Source organism: Oryctolagus cuniculus, chromosome 14 (genome assembly GCF_051225735.1).
Source record: "Oryctolagus cuniculus isolate XC-2025 breed Fujian yellow rabbit chromosome 14, ASM5122573v1, whole genome shotgun sequence".
NCBI lineage: Eukaryota > Metazoa > Chordata > Mammalia > Lagomorpha > Leporidae > Oryctolagus > Oryctolagus cuniculus.
In genome coordinates this window covers 66491196-66511553 of record NC_142880.1, presented here as the reverse complement: position 1 = coordinate 66511553, position 20358 = coordinate 66491196, and the positions used below count along the sequence as shown (strand labels likewise).

At 40.0% G+C, this 20358-nt stretch overlaps 1 protein-coding gene and 1 long non-coding RNA gene across 9 annotated transcripts in view; one reads left to right on the top strand and one right to left on the bottom strand.

The window, feature by feature from the left end:
- The window catches only part of LOC149122367 (uncharacterized), a 205609-nt gene that overhangs the window by 81042 nt on the left and 104209 nt on the right, over positions 1-20358 (bottom strand). Inside the window, exon 5 of one of the 7 annotated variants that reach the window (XR_016220739.1) lies at positions 7536-8332. The exons of the other annotated variants lie outside the window; for them this stretch is intronic. This is a non-coding gene — a long non-coding RNA (uncharacterized LOC149122367). Of the gene's footprint in view, positions 1-7535; positions 8333-20358 lie in introns of those variants that run through there. 7 annotated transcript variants of the gene reach the window in all.
- Positions 1-20358, top strand: part of C6 (complement C6) — a 65717-nt gene that overhangs the window by 40535 nt on the left and 4824 nt on the right. The window contains exons 10-17 of one of the 2 annotated variants that reach the window (XM_008262156.5): positions 7352-7518; positions 8751-8976; positions 10084-10255; positions 10532-10643; positions 12316-12448; positions 13333-13521; positions 14811-14901; positions 16638-16879. In XM_008262156.5, coding sequence (XP_008260378.4) covers positions 7352-7518; positions 8751-8976; positions 10084-10255; positions 10532-10643; positions 12316-12448; positions 13333-13521; positions 14811-14901; positions 16638-16879 — 1332 coding nt within the window. Of the gene's footprint in view, positions 1-7351; positions 7519-8750; positions 8977-10083; positions 10266-10531; positions 10644-12315; positions 12449-13332; positions 13522-14810; positions 14902-16637; positions 16880-20358 lie in introns of those variants that run through there. The other variant, XM_089313161.1, reaches the window with a different exon arrangement.

Sequence of the window (20358 nt, the reverse complement as noted above, 5' to 3'; positions counted from 1 at the left end):
TACTTAATATAAAAATGGATCATTATAAATATAGTATCAGAACATATGGATGGGCTGCACACTTTTATTAATGTTTGTGTTAGGCATAAACCAAATGAGAAGACCTAGTTTGACAATGACAAATTCATAACAAAAAAATTTTAAAAGGCCAAAAGGAAGAAAACAAGCAAAATAAATAATCCAGTCATGTATCAGAGTGGGTATAGATTTCATACCAGTTTTGTTCATGTGATAGAATTTAATAAAAGAGTTTAATAAATCAAAAGCTTCATATAAAAAGGTTAAATATAAGAATTAGTTTAAACAGATTTCAAAGATAAGGTATAATAAAAAATTGAGAAATATCACCATTATGACTATAAATAAATCATAGACATTGCAAGGACAAATCTGTATGAAAATAAATTAAATAAGGAAAAATCTAAGATGATCACAACAGTCACAGAAAATTCAGACATTACAGAAGAAAATTTAATAGAACTATAATGACAAATATAATTCAATACAGGAAATTAGAGACCCAAGTAAATGAAATATAGAAACCCTATTTGAAAAGTCCAGATTTTAGAACATATCCTTGGAATAAAGCAGGGAATTTTTCTTGCTTAAATGTGTGTCAGGAAATATTGTTCAACTGGAGATTCCAAAATGGCAGAACAGGGAGGGAGCTTACTGCTCTAGGTTAGGGGAAGACAGTTTAAAAAAAGTGCAGAGAACATTCTCAGGGGAGAGTTAGAGAGAAAACTGCAGTGGAAATTCTATAGAAGGAAGAGGGACCCCTGGATCTATATGGAGAGTGAGGACCCCAGCAGCCAAGAGCCTGAGAGAATGCCAGCTTTGGAGAGTGAGAGGAGAGCCGACTGCAGCAGCCTGTGCCACTAGTGATACAGCTTCAGGAGACGTTGGCATGGGTCTGGCCTGGAGCCCTGGGAGGACAGGATGCCTGCTAATGTAGCAAAAAAAGGGGGGCACATTTCTCTCTCCTGGTCCACACCACCATGGCACATGAGATAGGGAGGGTACCACTTTGGACATATATAAGAGCTACGCCAGCTCTTCTGCGTCCACCCAGGAACTAGCCGCGAGGAGATGAACGCCGTCTTGTCAGTAGCTGCGGCAGAGGCTAGGGTCGGCGCTCCAGGCAACGGGTGACAAGAAAGCACCACTGGGAAATGAGAAGGGTTTGCAACACACTACTCTTGTGTGCACGTTATCCAGGAATTTACCTCAGGGAAAAGTTCAGGTTCCTTATCGACTTCAAGTCTAGCTGGGAGGATTGACAGGGGGCTGGGCACCCACATGGGACTGTGAGGGACCCCCAGCCTCTAAACACATTACAGGCTCTGGGGCTCTAACCACCTAGGTGGAGTACCCACAGGCAGATGGTTCGGGGAACATTCTCTTTCTCTTTGTGGGCGAGACAGTCTAGTGGGGCAGGGCAGATCCTCTGCACCCCAGACTATGGGAACTTTGTGTGCTGAAACTGAGGGAACTCTGACTGCACGAGAGGATGCAGAGTGTAGCTGGGTTTCTGGGTGATCACTGTGAGCAGCTCCACATGCCCAGAGCTCCCTGATGACCTGGGACGAGTCACTGCCACAGGATCCATGCTCACATTTAAAATTGCACAGATCCTTTGGGTAGTTCATATGGAAGTGCAGTTGATTATTACACACACTGAAAGCTAATACCTGGGTATTGGTTACCTTGGAAGAGAGAAGGTGAGGATGTGATTATGCCAACAGAGGTGGTCAAACCCTCCCTTCTGATAAAAGAGAGCGAGCGAGTGAGCAAGTGAGTGAGTGAGTGAGATCTACCACACTCATTTTGGGTGCCACCCTGCATACTTGCCCCACCCTGGAGCACTGACCAGAGCTCCCTGGAACTGCCCAGCACATAGCTCCGGATATTCATTGAAAAAGCAGACATTCCATTAAGCCATGGAAGCATAGTCCAAAGATAAAAGCCATTAGAGGGAAAAAATATTAAAAAACACAAAAGTATCTTCACAAATGCCTAAAAACAAATGGAGAAATTCAAGAAACAAGAATAAGGAAGACAACATGACTACCTCAATGGAACATAACAACACTTCAGTATTTGGATGTGAAGACGTTGAGATTGAGGAAATGCCTGAAACAAAAATCAAAAGACCGATCATAGGATTAGTCAGTAGCAATGAGCAACAAATAGACATATTAAAGAAATCTATATGACATGAATGAAAATTTTTCCCATGAAACTGATTTTAAGAGAAATCAAAACAAAATATTAGAAACGAACAATTCAATAGATAGAATTTAAAATGTGGTAGAAAGCCTGAACAACAGACTTGGTGAGGCAGAAGAATGAATATCCAAACTAGAAGATAAATCTTTGAAAATTTGTCAGACAAAAAAAAAAAAAAAGAAGAAGAAGAAGAAATTAGAAAAATCCAAACAGTGTTGGAGATTGATGGGATACTATCAAATGACCCAAAATACAGGTTTTAGGAGTTCTTGAAGGTGTGGAGAGAATGGGGAAAAAAGGGAATGGATTAGAAGATCTATTTAGTGAAATAATTACAGAAAACTCCCCCAATTTTGAGATAAAAGGTACATCTAAGTAGAAGAAGCATACAGAACTTCTAATCGACATGAACACATGAGATCTTCACCACCACACATTGTAGTCAAACTTTCAACAGTAAAACACAGAAAAGATTCTGAAGTGTGCATGGGAGAAATGCCAGATTACTTTCAGAGGATCTCCAATTAGACTCAGAGCTGACTTCTTATAGAAACCTTACAGGCTAGGAGAGAATGCAGAGAAATAGTACAAGCCTTAAAAGTAAAAAAACCTGTCAACTGATAATACTGTCTCCTGCAAAGCTCTCATTTATGAATTAAGGTGAAAAAAGACCTTCCATAACAAACAGTAATTGAAAGAATTGGACCCCACTCATCGAGCCTTACAAAAGATGCTTAAGGATGTGCTACACAAAGAAACACAGAAAGATGGTCATCATTATCAAAGAATGTGAAGACAGAAAATCTCCGAGTAAGAGTACAAAGGAAATCCAAATAAACAACAGGAATGCTTATGGAAAAAATTGGCAGGGGCAAGTCGTTACTTAACAAGTAACCATGAATGTGAAAGGCCTAACTCTCCAGGTGAAAGCTACAGATTATCTGAATGGATTAAAAAACAAAAGACCCAGGTATCTGCTGCTTACAAGAAACACATGACACCGACAAAGATTGGATGGAAAAATTATTACATGCTAACAGAAGCCAAATAAAGCCATCCTAATAACAGACAAAATGGACTTTAACACAAAAACTGTTAAAGGAGACGAAGAAGGGGACTATGTATTGACTAAGGAATCAATTCAACAGGAAGATATGACTATTATAAATGTATATGCACCTAATTATAGGTCACCTGGCTATTTAAAAGAAGTATTAATGGATCTAAAGGGAGATGTAGATTCCAGTACAATAGAAATGGAAGACTTCCTGTCTAGACAGATCAACCAGACAGAAACAGAGCTAATCAAAACTATGGACCAAATGGTCCTGTTATCTACAGATTGTTTTCATCCCACAGTTGAAAATACACATTCTTCTCACCAGTGCATGGAACTTTCTCTAGGATAGCTTATATGCTAGGCAATAAAGCAAGTCTCAGCATACTCAAAAAAATGGAAATCATACCATGCATCTTCTCTGACCACAATGAATGAAGCCAGATATCAACAACTCAAGAACCTCTAGATTGTATACAAACACATGGAGATGAACGACATGCTCCTGAATGAGCAGTGGGTCATAGAACAAACCAAGAGATCAAAAAATTTCTGGAAATGAATTAACAGAATACAACATAGGAAAACATGGGATACAGTAAAATCAATGTTAAGAGGCAAGTTAATAGCAACTGGTGCCTACATCAAGAAATTAGAAAGGTACCAAATAAATGAGCATTCAGTGCATTTCAAGGACCTAGAAAAACAACAGACCAAACACAAAATGAGTAGGAGGAAAGACATAATTTAAATTAAGGAAGAAATAAATGAAATTGAACCAAAAAAACTACAAAAGATCAGTGAAATAAAGAGATGATTTTTGGAAAAATTAAACAAAATTGACACACCTTTAGCCAAAATAATAAAAAAAGACTACTCAAATCAACAAAAACAGAGATGAAAAAGGAAATATAACAAGAGATACCACAGAAATAAAAACAATCATCAGGAATTACTACAAAAATCTGTATGCCTCAAATCAAGAAACCTAGAAGAAATGGATAGATTCCTAGACACATATAAGCTACCAAAACTGAGCCATGAAGAGAGAACAAAACACCTAAATGGACCAATAACCAAGAAGGATATTGAATCAGTAATAAAGACCCTCCCAAAAAATAAAAGCCCAGGACTGGATGGTTTCACTGCTGAATTCTGCCCTACATTTTTCTCAAGCTATTCAAAACAATTGACAATTGAAAGGGAGGGAATACTCCCAAACTACACAACAGATAAAGGATTAACAACTAGCATCTACAAAATGATCAAGAAACACCACAGAAACAAAACAAACAACCCAATAAAAAGATGGGCCAAGGACCTTAACAGACATTTTTCAAAAAAGGAAATCCAAATGGCCAACAGGCACATGAAAAAATGCTCAGGATCCCTAGCCATCAGGGAAATGCAAATCAAAACCATAATGAGGTTTCACCTCACCCCAGTTAGTATGGCTTACATACAGAAATCAACCAACAACAGATGCTGGCAAGGATGTGGGGAAAAAGGGACACTAACCCACTGTTGGTGGGAATGCAAACTAGTAAAGCCACTATGGAAGAAAGTTTAGAGAGTCCTCAGAAACCTGAATATAGGCCCTACCACAGGACCCAGCCATCCCACTCCTTGGAATTTACCCAAATGGAATTAAAGGGGAAAAAAAGAGCCATTTGCACCTCAATGTTTATTGCAGCTCAATTCACAATAGCTAAGACATGGAATCAACCTAAATGTCCATCAACGGATGACTGGATAAAGAAATTATGGGATATGTACTCTATGGAACACTATACAGTAGTAAAAAAAAATGAAATCCAGTCATTTGCAACAAAATGGAGGAATCTGAAAAATATCATGCTGAGTGAAATAAGCCAGTCCAAAAGGGACAAATATCATATGTTCTCCCTGATTGATGACAACTAAATGAGCACCTAAAAGGAAACCCATTGAAGTGAAATGGACACTATGAGAGACAATGACATGATCAGCCCTTGTCTAGACTGTTGAGGAACAACTATTTTATTCCTTTTAGTGTTTTGTTGTTGTTGTTGTTGCTCTGTTTGTTCTACTTAATACCACTGGTTGAACTCTGTAATCAATGCACAATTATTCTTGGGCATTTAAAATTAACAGAAAAGTGATCTCTGTTAAATATAAGAATGGGAATAAGAGAGGGAGGAGATGTACAGGTCGGCACATGCTCACTCGGACTTACCTCCAATGGTAGAGCTAGAAATGTGCCAGGGGATTTCAATTCAATCTTACCAAGGAGGCATGTACCAATGCCAGCTCACTTGGTAAACTGATAAGTATACGTATATAACCGATCAAAAAGATAGGGTAAGTGTTGAAGAGATTTCACAAATAAGACCAGTGTAAGCAAATAATGAAGGATAGAATTAAAAGGGAGCGAATGAACCTGCGGGGGAAGCAGGACACACAGCAGACTCATAGAATGGCAAATGCCCCAAACAGCACTCCGGCCTCAGAATCAACCCTTGGGGCATTTGGATCTGGCTAAAAGGCCCATGAGAGTCTCATAAGCATGGAAAACCAAGACACAGTGGCAAAAACAACCTAAATGAATCATCCTGGTGAACAAGACCCCAGTGGAAGGAATGGGCCATCAAGGAGGGAGGCACCTTTATCTGATATTGCCTTGACTAAACAAGTTCAGAGTTGGTGAACTCAAGGGGCTTCCATAGCCTAGACAGCTCATGGCAAGAGCCTCGGGTGATTGCTGATGTCATAAATAAGAGTGCCAATTGTTAAAGCAACAACGGGAGTCACTGGGTACATGCTCCCCACATAGGATCTCTGTCCTTAATGTGCTTTACTATGAGAGTTAAAGACAACACTACTAGTCAAACAATACCCTATACCTTGTGCGGTTGTGTGAGTGCAGTCTGTTGAAATCTTTGCTTAGTATATACTAAGTTGATCTTCTGTATATAAGGATAATTGAAAATGAAACTCGATGAAGGGTGGGATGGGAGAGGGAGTGCGAGAGGGGAGGGCCGTGGGAGGGAGGGAGGTTGGAAAGGGGAGCCACAATAATACAAAAGTTGCACTTTGAAAATTCACATTTATTAAATTAAAAATCAGAAAAAAAGAAACACATGTATTAATCCAAATATGAAAATACATGCAGGTCCACTATTAGTGGCATGTGACGTTAATTTTTCTCCTATATGAAAAATAACACAAAAACTTTTAAAATTATCCTCTTCTTATACCCTTCTGTATTTTTTATGCACTTTACTTTGAAAGCAACCATACTACTTTCTTCACAGGAAAAGTATCTCACCTGTTCCTCCAATCATTCTAAACTATCTTATTATATAATTTATGAACAGCAGGGGCAGGCTAATCCTTGCTAGCACCTCAAAACAGATGCCAAGTTAACACCATTAACTATCACTTGTATTCCCTAGCCTCCTTTTCATTTTATTTGATTTTCACTGTAATCTCCTTTTACTCAATTTCTACACATAGTAGTGTTACCATTAATTAGTATAAATTGCTATTATATTTTCCATAAAAATTTGTTTTATTTTGTTCAACATGAAATGTCATTGCTTCTTAGAAAACATTGTGCTAGAGGTCAGCACTGTGGCATAGCAGGTAAAGTCTCTGCCTGCAATGCCCACATCCCATATGGTCACTGGTTCATGTCTCAGCCCCTCTACTTCCAAACCCAGCCCCTCTACTTCCAAACCAGCTCCTTCCTAATGGCCTGAGAAAGCAGCGGAGGATTGCCCAAGTGCTTGGGCCCCTGAACCCAAGTAGGAGACCTGAAAGAAGCTCATGGCTCCCCCTAGGACCAACTCTGATTGTTGCAGCCACCTGCTTAGTGAACCAGTGGATGGAAGATGAATCTCTCTCTCTCTCTCTCTCTCTCTCTCATTCCTATAGGAATGAGGAGTGCTCTTGCTTTTCACTTAGCTTGATTACTCAAAGAACTACAAAACTGTAGCATCTACTTCTTCTGGTGCAAATAGGCTTTTCTTAAAATATGAATTTGCAACAAAATTAAATGGGCAATCTTCTTAAAACACTTTGCAGGTTCGTTTTTGAAGGGAGCAGAGAAATCCATATCCCTGGTTCGCGGTGGAAGGAGTGAGTACGCAGCAGCTTTGGCGTGGGAGAAAGGGAACTCTGGTCCGGAGCAGAAGGTATTTTCTGAGTGGTTAGAATCAGTGAAGGATAATCCAACTGTGGTTGACTTTGAGGTAAGATTAAAAAGCATGATGGGTAAAAGAGCTAAACTAATTATCTAGCAGCCCAAATTACACAACTCCAATTTTTTCCTCAGATGTTAAAGAAACTGCCTTTCTTCAGTATGCATGCATACTGTACCTTTATTTAAATACCAAATTGCACATCTAGTGCTCCTGCTCTTCAAACAAGAATTCTGTAGCACAATATTTAGAATTCCTAGCATGCATCAAATTTAGTGAATCCAAATGTTCCTATCTGCCCTTACTAGTACTCTTTATCTCCATGGCTGTACAATCAATGTGGTTTCTGGGTTTTCCTTGCAACTCTTTATTAGATGAGCACTCCTAAATCTTCACTGACAGTTCTGTGGGATAAATGGGATTTTAGATACATTTACTTCCTGTTCTTGTCACCACTGGTTCAGTTTGCCAGTTTTGAATTTTGTAATTACATAGAATGGCGATTTTTGTTATTTATGGAACATTTTGCCCACACATCGGTCTTACGCAATTTAGAACCAGTTTTATCTAACACAAAATCACATTTTTTAAAAAACTCCAAAAAGGCTATTATATTTATTTCATTTTGATGGAAATAAAGATGTTCAATCAGCATGGAAATGGAGTCATTTACTTGTTACATTAAGAATTGAGTTCTACAGGTAATGGTCAGAAAATGACATCCAGTCGCCCAACTAAGCACTTCGGAGTCACATGTGCACAGCACTAGACAATCATTAGATAATCACTTCTTTGGAGTAGTTCATTTCTCTGCTTTCTCCCACTCCATACTTTCTCAGCTGACTCCACCAAAGCCAGTCCTGCCCTTGAAAAAAAAAATAAAGGATATGAAAAACCTCACTTCATCCTCTCTAGATTTTTCTACTGGAATCAAACTACAGTGAAGTTTCAGAGTATCAGTGAGCTGCTCAACTTCCAGTCACCTGAGTAATTTGATGCATGCATTTGATTTGGATAAATATCATGCTGTAAATCCAAGTAAATGACACCTCACAGATCACTTCCTTCACTGTAGAACTGCAAGGAGGTTAAGTCCTGGATAATCACACCTGCCCTCAGCTGAAGGGCTATTGTCTACTGGTTAACTAGGCAACTGCACCGTATTCTACAATAATTCCTTACAGTGTGTGATTTTCCAAGTTTTGCCTTTCATTCTATGAGAACTGTTCAGCAATAGCTGCTAACAGGTATGTGACTGGACCTCCTATGTCTTCTGCTCTTAGCTCGCTCCCATCGTGGACTTGGTGAGAAACATCCCCTGTGCAGTGACAAAACGGAACAACCTCAGGAAAGCTTTTCAGGAATATGCGGCCAAGTTTGACCCTTGCCGGTGTGCTCCATGCCCTAATAACGGTCGCCCCATACTCTCAGGGACCGAATGTCTATGTGTGTGTCAGAGCGGCACCTATGGCGAGAACTGTGAGAGACGGTCTCCAGATTACAAATCTAGTAAGTGTGGGGAACTCGTTGCAACAAAAGATATTTTAGGTTTTCTCCACCAACAATATTTTAGGTTGTCAATAAAGCAAAACAGAAGTTCTATTAGCAACCTCCATTTTAGGCAAACTCACAAGGAAGACAAATCTGCAAAAAGTTATACTCTAAAATCTAACAGCCCTGAAATGAGGCTGAGCTAGAATCTGCCAGTGTGTAACCTTAGGTAAGTTACCATCCTCTCAATGCAATAATCTGTTCACCCATGAAATGAGATAACAATCGTATCTATCTACCTGAGGATTTGGATAGACAATAGGTAGGTAGGTAGGTAGGTAGAGAAATAGATAGAAGAGTAGTTCAAAGAGTTCATGGAAAATTGAATTAAAATAATTTTCTTTGCAAACACAATTTTGAAATCTGTGCATAGTTTTGCATACTGTTCATTTTCCATGAACTTTTAGCACATCCTGTGTGTGTATGCATGCACGTACACAAAATGCAACACAATTCCAATAACATAAAACATTCTACAAGATAAGATATGGGATGCTGTTGTTACAAGCCTCTTATCTACTGTAATGTAGAACAGTGAGGGACTAGGTACTGCTCACAGTTACTGCATATGCTCTTTAGATGGATGTGGCACGGCGTTACAATCTATTCCACTTTTAAAAGGTAATTTGTTATATATTCTATTAGAGTATGTTCATACATACACATAACACATGGATATACATATATGAGGGGTCTTCAAAAAGATCATGGAAAAGCATATTATAAAAATTATGCATACATTTTAAACTTCTTTTGCACCAAAGTAAACATCTTTAATTCCATTTTCCATGAACTTTTTGAAACACTTTGATATATGAATATGTATATTCATACACAACATGTTTCCTGGCAGTTCAAAGTCTTGCTTTGTTAAATTTAATTTAGGCTGTGGGGAAAAGAAAGGGAAATCAGGCAATGCATCAGAACCCTCACAAGAGTATTTTTTTTTCTCAAATGGTCCTATAATATTCCACAAAAGCTAAATTGAAACCAGAGTGGCTTAGTTTCAAGACTCGGATTATCTCTGCTGCACAGTGATTGCAGGTGTGGGTTGCTTTGTTCCAGATGCAGTAGATGGGAACTGGGGCTGCTGGTCTTCCTGGAGCACCTGCGATGCTACTTATAAGAGGTCAAGAACCCGGGAATGCAGTAACCCTGCCCCGCTGCAGGGAGGGAAAGCCTGTGAGGGGGAGACACGGCAAGAGGAAGACTGTACATTTTCAATAATGGAAAACAAGTAAGGCTGGGTAAGAGGAAAGAATAGGTCATTCCCATCACTGACATAGCAGTTGATAGATTTACATATTCTACTGCTAAGTAAAGGACAAAGTCGAATTTTATTATGCCAACAAACCTATTAGTGAAGCATTGGATCTGCTGCTATCCCTTTCTCTCTGTGTAATGTTTTCTATTTAACGTATCCACAGGTTGTAATATGTACTTATATGTGTATATATGTGGCAAATACAAAAATTTTTATTAATATAAATATACATTTATTTTTCTCTTTTAGTGGACAACCATGTGTTAGTGATGATGAAGACATAAAAGAGGTGGACCTTCCTGAGACAGAAACAGATTTCGGGTGTCTTCCCCCAAGGCCTCCAGAAAATGGATTCATCTGGGTAAGCTTCCTGACCTTCATTCGTAGTTTGGAGTTCAAAAATAAGAATTTGAAAATTATTGTTACTTCCTGTTTTAGTAATCTCCTATTGACTTTAAAAGTATAAAGTAATATTTAGAAAAGTTTTGCCACCCTTTCATCTTAAATTCCCCACAGATGACTTCATACTTGTTTTTTGTACCAAGTTTGTGTTCCTTGGTACTAGTTAGTTCACATGATAATGGTCTATCTATAGGAGTAAAAATTAGAACTTCAACATTATACAGAATTGGATGACTTGCAAGGATCTACAGTTAGGAACTTTTTTTTTCTGAGTCATATTAGAGAGACAAACTAGACATGGCTATAATCATAGGAGATGTGTCTGTATTGTCTTAATAAGTTAAGAATCTGCCCATGTAGAAAGTACCATGCCTACAGATTTAGGCATGGAAATATTTTGAAAGGAAGCAGTTTCAATTATTTTTTTGAATGGAAGTTCTCAAACTCAATAATGCACTGGAGTTCTTATTCAAATTCATATTGCAGGGCCGGTGCTGTGGCTTAATAGGCTAATCCTCCGCCTTGGGGCACCGGCACACCGGGTTCTAGTCCTGGTCAGGGCACCGGATTCTGTCCTGGTTGCCCCTCTTCCAGGCCAGCTCTCTGCTGTGGCCCAGGAGGGCAGTGCAGGATTGCCCAAGTGCTTGGGCCCTGCACCCGCATGGGAGACCAGGAGAAGTACCTGGCTCCTGGCTTCGGATCAGCACGATACGCTGGCCGCAGCACGCCGGCCGCGGCAGCCATTGGAGGGTGAATCAACAGCAAAAGGAAGACCTTTCTCTCTGTCTCTCTCTCTCTGTCCACTCTGCCTGTCAAAAAATAAATAAATAAATAAATAAATAATTCATATTGCAGGATGCCACGTCTAGAATCTCCGATTCCATTGGTCTTTGGGCAGAGCCCAGAAATGTCCCTTTATAACAGGTTCCCGGGTGATGCTTCTAGTTCAGGAGCCACATTTTGGAAACTAACCCTTTAAAACAGGGATCAGAAATCTACAGCCCAAAAGCCAAATCTGGCTCATCACTTAAAAAAATAGTGTTATGGGCCCAGTGCTGTGGTATAGCAGATAAAAGCCTCCGCCTGCAGTGCAAGCATCCCATATGGGGGCCAGTTCAAGTCCTGGCAACTCCACTTAGGATCCAGCTCTCTGCTACAGCCCGAGAAAGCAGAAGACGGCCCCAGTCCTTTTGTACCTGCATCAACACGGGAGACCCAGAAGCAGCTCCTGGCTCCTGTCTTCAGATAGGCACAGTTCTGGCCGTTGCGGCCATCTGCGGAGTAAACAGCAGATAGAAGACCTCTCTCTCTGCTTCTGCCTCTCTGTAACTTTCCTTTTCAAATAAATCTTTTAAAAAAAAAAAAAAAAAGTCTTACTAGAACCACATTTATTCATTTCCATATTATCTGTGGTTACTTTCACATAACAATGGCAGAGGTAATTGCAACAGACACCACATGGCTTTCAACTGACAGTACAGGCCCTTTAAAGAAAAAGGTAGCTAATTCTGGCTCTTAAACTGTATCCTCAGAATTCATGCTACATCTACATGAGTAGATGTAGAAGTGAAAGAAAAAAGAAGAATCTAGGGGTGTTTACAGATGATTATTGGTGCCCATTTTAATTCCAGAATGAAAAGCAACTGTACTCAGTTGGAGAAGAAGTCGAGATTTCGTGCCTCACTGGATTCAGAGCTGTTGGATATCAGTACCACAGATGCTTACCAGACAGGACCTGGAGACAAGGGGACGTGGAGTGCCAGCGTGAGGACTGGGAAAATGCTCTTGACTGCACTACAGAATGAATGTTCTCAGAATGAAGACAGATCAGTACATTTTACAATCTTTTAGTAATTCTGGCGAAAAAGATTTAGTGATGCTTTAAATAGGGTTAATTGCTAAAATTAGAGTTCAAGATATCTCCATATTTCAGTTCATTAGCTTCATATACACAGAACTAGGAAACACCCACTTAAAAAGAAATCCAGGAAGTCTTCATATTCTATCTAACCACAGACATCTGCCTTGCCTGATGTATAAATTGACATGCCCCCACAAGATGATGTCTAACCTCTTTAAGTGTCAGAAAAGGGATTTTAGGTGAGATGTAGTTTTCTGCAAGACTCTTTTACTTGGAACACATTCATATCCTCTGCTGTGAAACAGTGAATGAGCTTGTAGCTCACATACACACTCATGCTTCAGTAAAGTAAAAAATGAGATTCGAATCAGGCCGAAATAGGGATCTCAAAGACTTATTATAGGACACCACGAAGCAGAGGAGAGACCAGCATTGATCTGAATTCCCTACTCACTGTGTGGTACTTTGCTCACTGGAGGGTACAGGAAAAATATTTCACTGGGACCAGGTCCCAGCGATGTGGTGAAAATTGGATGTGTCTGGAAAGTTGGACGGTCCTCAACAAGAGAATTTCAAATAACGCAACAAAAGGGAACTTTTTGGTGGCAGGATCTCAGATGGGAGGCCTGGGATCCATAACCTTCAGATTTTCTGAGCAACATGAGCACAGAAGCTGAGCATAGGCAATACATCTTGTTAAACACACCCTTAGATCACATATAATATATCTGCATTTGTTGGGCATTCTGCTCCACTAAGCACCTCTGAAATGTTGTCCTCCCTGCAGGGACCGGATGCCTCAAGCCAGTTGTGCAGGACAATCTGATGCTCACACCATTTCAGAGACTGTATGAGATTGGTGCCTCCATTGAGCTGACCTGCCCCAGTGGCTTTGTTGTTGCGGGGCCATCCAAGTACACGTGCAGTGAAGACTCTTGGACACCACCCATTTCAAACTCACTCACCTGTGAAAAAGGTGCGTAGCAGCACAGGATTCTGCTAAGATAATGTCCCCCAAGATTGGAAGCATTCACCAGTGATGCCATTCTTTAAACCCTTTTTAGGGGAAGCAAACCGAAGACCCTACTGAAAAGCTAGGTTGCATTTCAGCCTCTAAAGGTGATGAGGGAGGCTGGGGCTGAGGCATAGAAGGCTAAGCCTCTGCCTGAGGCTCCCGCATTCCATATGGGTGCTGGTTCCTGTCTTGGCTGTTCCTCTTCTGATCCAGCTCTCTGCTTATGGCCTGGGAAACTGGTGCCCGAAAGGGGTGTTGGTGCTTCAGACCAGGACTTTAACCCTCTGTGCCACAGCGCTGGCCCCTGCTTTTTTTTTTTTTTTTTTTTTTTTTTTTTTAAGATTTATTTATTTACCTAGAAGTCAGAGTTACAGAGAAAGAGGGAGAGACAGATCTTTTATCCCCTGGTTCATTCCCTAGATGACTGTAATGGCCAGGGCTCAGCCAGGCTGAAGCCAGGAGCTTCATCCAGGTCTCATGCTTGGGTGCAGGGGCCCAAACACTTGGGCTATCTTCCGCTGCTTTTCCCAGGCCATTAGCAGGGAGCTGGATTAGAGGTAGAATCCAGGACACGAATTAGCACCCATATGGGATGCTGGCATTGCAGGCCAAGGCTTTATTTGCTATGTCACAACAGCCTTCTTTCAGTTCTGGGAAACTCATGCTGCCTCTCTTTTGAACATTTTCATTGCTGTGATGTTTACTCTGCTTCAAATAGTGTCTCCTTTTTCTTCCCATTTTACCATTCCTAACCTTCCAAGCTACATCAATTTTCCTGATTATATGCTTTCTCTTTAATAGCACTAATGGCAGCAATGCTGTATGTATTAGTGTGTGTGTTTGATCAATGTCTGTCTGCCCCCACAAGGCTGTAAACCCCATGAGCACAGCGTCTGCATCAAATTTTATTCAACTCTCTATCCTTAGAACCTAACAGACTGCGGGGAATATCCTAAGTGCTTAATAAATATTTAAAAAACAAATTAATAAATATTTGAAAATCAGATTTCACCACTTCTGTTGTCTTTAGTTCTCTGAACTTCAATAGAATTTACGTTGGAAAATGACAACTCTAGTAGGCTGTAAAGGATCTTACAGGTGGAATATTTCATGAAAATACATTTGAAGAAGCCAAACATGAAGGCTCTAACTCCAAGAAAACAATGAGAACCTTCACCACTGCCTCTTCTCCAGAATTCAGGTCTACCACCTGGGATCCGTGTTGTGCACCACTTTTTCTTCTGTTTCAGATATCCTAACGAAATTAAAGGGCCACTGTCAGCCAGGACAAAAGCCGTCAGGATCTGAATGCATTTGCCTGTCTCCGGAAGAAGACTGCAGGTAAGAGAGGCTCTATGAATGGTGTTCTGAAAGTAAGGGAAAGCAGTCTAATGTAGCCCAGCTTGACAAAAAGCTGAGATTCTTGAAACACAAATGGAAAACATTAATTTCTCACATAACTGATACTCCTGTGCTATGCTGAATTCTTCCTTCCCCACAGGGTAGCAAGCTTTGATAATTATCTCCCAGCCTATTACCCTAACTTTGCATGGCCTTTGTTTATTAAAACAGTGCATTTAAAAACTTCAAACACAGTTATATCAAAGCCTTCCTTTCCCACAGACACCCAATTGCTCACTTTCCAAATGCCTGCAGCAATCAGAGACATGAACTTTGGCCAGGACAAAGGCAGGAGCCATGAACTCAATCTGGCATTCTGACATGGGTGGCAGGAACCCAAGCAGTTGAGCCATCACCTGCTGCCTCCCAGGATGTACATTAGCATGAAGTGGAACTGGAGCAAACCAGAACTCAAACCCAGGCACTCTGATATGGAACAAAGATGCCCCCAAGTAGAGTTAACCACTGCACCAAATGCCCACTCTCAAATCTTTAGAGACCCATTTAATTTCTCTTTGGACAATACTTCAAGGTCTTGTTCTGTATTGTTTGACTAACAATTCAGCCACGGCTGACTCAATCTACCCTTCTCATTATTCACCACAACTGATCCTCCAGCAGAGGACTTCATGGGGATCACTTACAGCATTCACAGTGTCACTTAACCCAGAAGAAATTTATCTGCGTAATATCAAATCATGGGAACGCAGACTATTTCCCGGAACTCCTTGTTCAATTCTCCCACAACTGCCCAGCCTTTTCTGTGTACCTCCCTTCTCCTTCATAAATGAAATTGAAGGTGTTTGTGGGAATAACTGACCCCACAGTTTAAGTTCTCTGAACTTAGAAAAGAGCCATTTGTTCTAAGCTATAGGTTTCAGCTCCTGGACATAATCTAACACTCTAGTATACTGATCATTAGCCCTAAAGTTGACATCAGAGAAGAAGATCAAGGTCACATTTGGAATGATGAATGAGATCTTGTCCTCTCAACAAGAGAAATGCTATGGCCATTTGTTATCTCATGGTAGTAGAATCCATCCTTCAAGTTCCCCAAATGACTTAAAGCTCATTCTCTAAATAATGGTGTAAATACACATGTGTGTGTATGTGTGTGCAATGATATGAGACTCTATGACATGTTTTAAATTGATGTTGAATTATTAATGAGTGTTTCAGAGTTCAGAAGAAGTACAGAATACCATGGGCTATGATAAGCTTCCAAGCATAGCCAGGAATTGAGCCAAAGGCACAGAAGAGAGACAATACAATATAATCAAACAAGCTATGGATGACAGCAAAGGAAGGATCATCTTACTTTATAGTTCACAGTTTTATATTTCATAAAATTATCAATAAAATTGCCAGGTGATAAAGAAGTGTGGAGGATGGGAAAAATATTAGAAAATAAAGCTGATCAGAATATACTAATGGAAAATCTTGAGTATGAGAATTTAAGAATTCAATTTGATGGTAATTGGGAAAAACGAGATTGAGATGAAATTTTAGGAGAATCCTAGCCAGCATGCAAAATGAAATAAATTAGAAATGAAAGAAATTAGAAGAAAAAAAAGGCAGGGAAAAATTAAGTTAACATACCAGATTAAATTGCCTATCTGAAAGTCTGTTTTATTCTCGTCTTTGTATATTAATATTTCTCTTCCTTTCTTGGGCAGCCATTATTCTGAAGATCTCTGTGTATTTGATACAGACTCCAGCCATTACTTTACTTTATCTGGTTGTAAGTTTTTGGCTGAGAAATGTTTAAAAAATCAGCAACTCCATTTTCTACATAGTGGTCCCTGTCAAGATGGTCCACAGCTAGCATGGAGTCTTGAAAGAACAAAACTTTCATACAACAGCACAAAGAAAGAATCCTGTGGCTATGACACCTGCTACGACTGGGAAAAATGCTCAGGTATGCTCCAACTGTGCCATGTAGATCTGCTCACTCAACATTCATCACAGCTGATGTATCATTTGTTTTTATACATCATCATGCTTAAAAATCAGCCTTTCCTCAATCAAAAACATTTCATTTTGACCATAAAAAATTGGTTAAATGACTTAAAGAGAAAAATATAAAACCACCCACTACTACTTGTAGTATTTTTAGCGCATAGCATTCCAACCTTTTTTCCTCTGTGTCAGTGATCAGTAACACCCTCAGACCCTGGTGAGCAGGCACCTGCCCTCAGCTCATGCTTTAGCCAGCTTTCTTCATCCCCAGTTTTGGGAGGCTTTCATAAGAATGGTTCAAGGCCGGTGCTGCGGCTCACTAGGCTAATCCTCCGCCTTGCGGCGCCGGCACACCTGGTTCTAGTCCCGGTCGGGGCGCCGCCGAATTCTGTCCCGGTTGCCCCTCTTCCAGGCCAGCTCTCTGCTGTGGCCCGGGAGTGCAGTGGAGGATGCCCAAGTGCTTGGGCCCCGCACCCCATGGGAGACCAGGATAAGTACCTGGCTCCTGCCATCGGATCAGCGCGGTGCGCCGGCCGCAGCACGCCGGCCATGGCAACCATTGGAGGGTGAACCAACGGCAAGGGAAGACCTTTCTCTCTGTCTCTCTCTCTCTCACTGTCCACTCTGCCTGTCAAAAAAAAAAAAAAAAAAAAAAAAAAAAAAAAAGAATGGCTCGAGTTTCTCTTCGGTGGTTGGGACCAGCTCTCCAAATAGGACCAGGTTTCATAGAGACACCAATTTCCAAGACACCCCCCTTAAATTTTATAAAGTCCTCTTCTAGTGTCTGGGACTATCCAGGGATAGCAGAGTTATTAAAGCAGCATTCTCTAAGTGTAGATAGGGTCCAACATGAATTCGAGCATGGTTTCTCTCTTGTGGAACACTCTGATACTCTTCTGCCCCTCTTCCTCATCATGCATGGGGGTAACCAGATACACTGGAGTCCTCTGGGTTTAGTGCCTGGAGAGTCATCTCTGGCCAAGAGCTAAATATTCACTCCCAGAGAGCGGCCTGGTGAGCACATTGCTCCTGGACAGTAGAATATTCCTGTTCAGTATGGCTTGAAATTGCTGCCACTCTAAATTGAGTGACTCCAATGTTTACATAGACAGGAACCCCTCATCCAAGAAATTCTTCCTTGAAGCATCATATACCAGGGGTGATCTTGAATAAAATTTTAAAAAATGTAAATAATATTAAAATAATATATAATAATTGAAAAATAAAATGCTATTTTATATATTGCTTCCATGTCATCACATATTATTCTGTCATACAATTTTTTAAAACAAATTTTTATCTGACACACATTAAAAATTGTACATATTTACGGGATACTATGTGATCTTTCAATACATGTATGCATTTTGTAGTGTCTAATCAGGGAATATATACCTATATGTTAAAATATTTAATGTTTCTTTATGGTGATAATACATCCTTTCTTCAAGATTGTTTCATTTTGGAGAAATATACAGTACATTATGACTCTACATAATCATCCCACTAGGGAATGGAACCCTAGAATGTCTTACTTCTTTGTAACAATAACTTAGTACTCATTAATCAAACATTCCCATCCCTCCTCCCTGCCACATACTTTTAATTGTCTGAAAAAGTCTATATGGCTATTATGTGATTTATTTAACCAGTCTCTGGTTAAGCATTTAAAATTTGCCCTTCTATTCTGTTATTATAAACAGTGCCATAATTTATAAAGGTATCACATGCAATTTATATTTTAGACTATTTTCTTAGATTATGAGAACTTCTAGATAAATATTTTTAAATATAAAGTTTTTATTGGTACAATATATCAACTCTCTTTTTAGAAATGTTTTCACCATATTATATTCCAATCCATAACTTATGATAAAAATTGCCATTCACACCTCTCCAAACTTGGAGTTATCAGGCTTTTATATATCTGCCAATTTAATGCTTGAAAAGCATTATCATTTCCATTTTCAAAAAAATAGATTGTCTGCTGGCATTACAAGTTAGGAATTTCTTGGGAGAACTTCACAATAATACATTTGCTGTAAGATGAAGCCTGATCCCAAAATAGCCCAACTAAACTTCACATGATTTGTAAAGATGGTTGGAGAGTAGGATTTAGCAGAACTCAAATAGGCAGCTCGATTTCCTTTGTGGCACATTTTCCAAGAAATCATCTTAAATTGGGACATAAATTACAGAATAGAAACTTGTTGAGTTGTCACATCTAACTTTTGCTAAATCAATCTAATTTTTGCCAATGAGAAAGCAAAAATCACATTATTCTTCTTGGCCCCTCTTTCACTTTTCTGGTCCAATATTCTCTTTCTCAGTCCTAGAAAGGGGAGAGATCTTACTGACCAAATCCATGTCTTCACTGGCTCACTTAAAAAATTGATGATTATCAAGATTCAACTCCTTTGATAGGCCACTAGATTGATCTTTCACAAGTGGGAATCAGATAGCAACTCAGGAGGTAATTCCTGGGGCTTTGTTAAGAACTGAGTAAGACATCCGATGGTGCTACAGGTAACTATTCTCAAAACATCCATAATTTTCTGGAGGAAAAATCACGTGAAAATCTAATTAACATTAAAATATAAAAATGTCAGATATGGTATGGAAAATTTTGTATCATTAAAGTTTAGTTATAGAAAAGAACAGAGTAGTCCACCTTGCGGCACCGGCACACCGGGTTCTATTCCCGGTCGGGGCGCCGCCGGATCTGTCCTGGTTGCCGCTCTTCCAGGCCAGCTCTCTGCTGTGGCCCAGGAGGACAGTGCAGGATTGCCCAAGTGCTTGGGCCCTGCACCCGCATGGGAGACCAGGAGAAGTACCTGGCTCCCGGCTTCAGATCAGCGCAGTGCGCCGGCCGCAGCGCGCCGGCCGCGGCGGCCATTGGAGGGTGAACCAATGGTAAAGGAAGAACTTTCTCTCTGTCTCTCTCTCACTGTCCACTCTGCCTGTCAAAAAATAAAAAAAAAAAAATGAAAAGAACAGAGTAGGAATAGGAGGCAATGAAATGCACCATGAGGAAGGTGAGGCTTCTAGAAACTGGACACATGGGGAGTAGTAGGAAAAAGGGCATCAGTCTGTCTAAAGATGAGATCATGATGGAAAAAAGGCTGGAGAACCTTTGGGGTCTTGCTTGGGAAACAGAGATGGTCAATCTACCTGATATTGAGACAAAAAGATAATACTGGAAAGGAAAGTTGAAACTAAACCATGGAGCACTGAATTTTTTTGTAAAACATACACATGTATAAATGAGCCTGTATCCTTCAACTCAAGATTGATTTAATATCCCTGGGTTTTATAACTTTACACCTAAATTCTTGTTTTAAAGCTATTTCATAAATTCAATGCTTATATAAATTATGAGACTGGGTGTTTCCATAACCAGGCATCATATAAGAATCACCTAATTTTTCAAGGAGAATA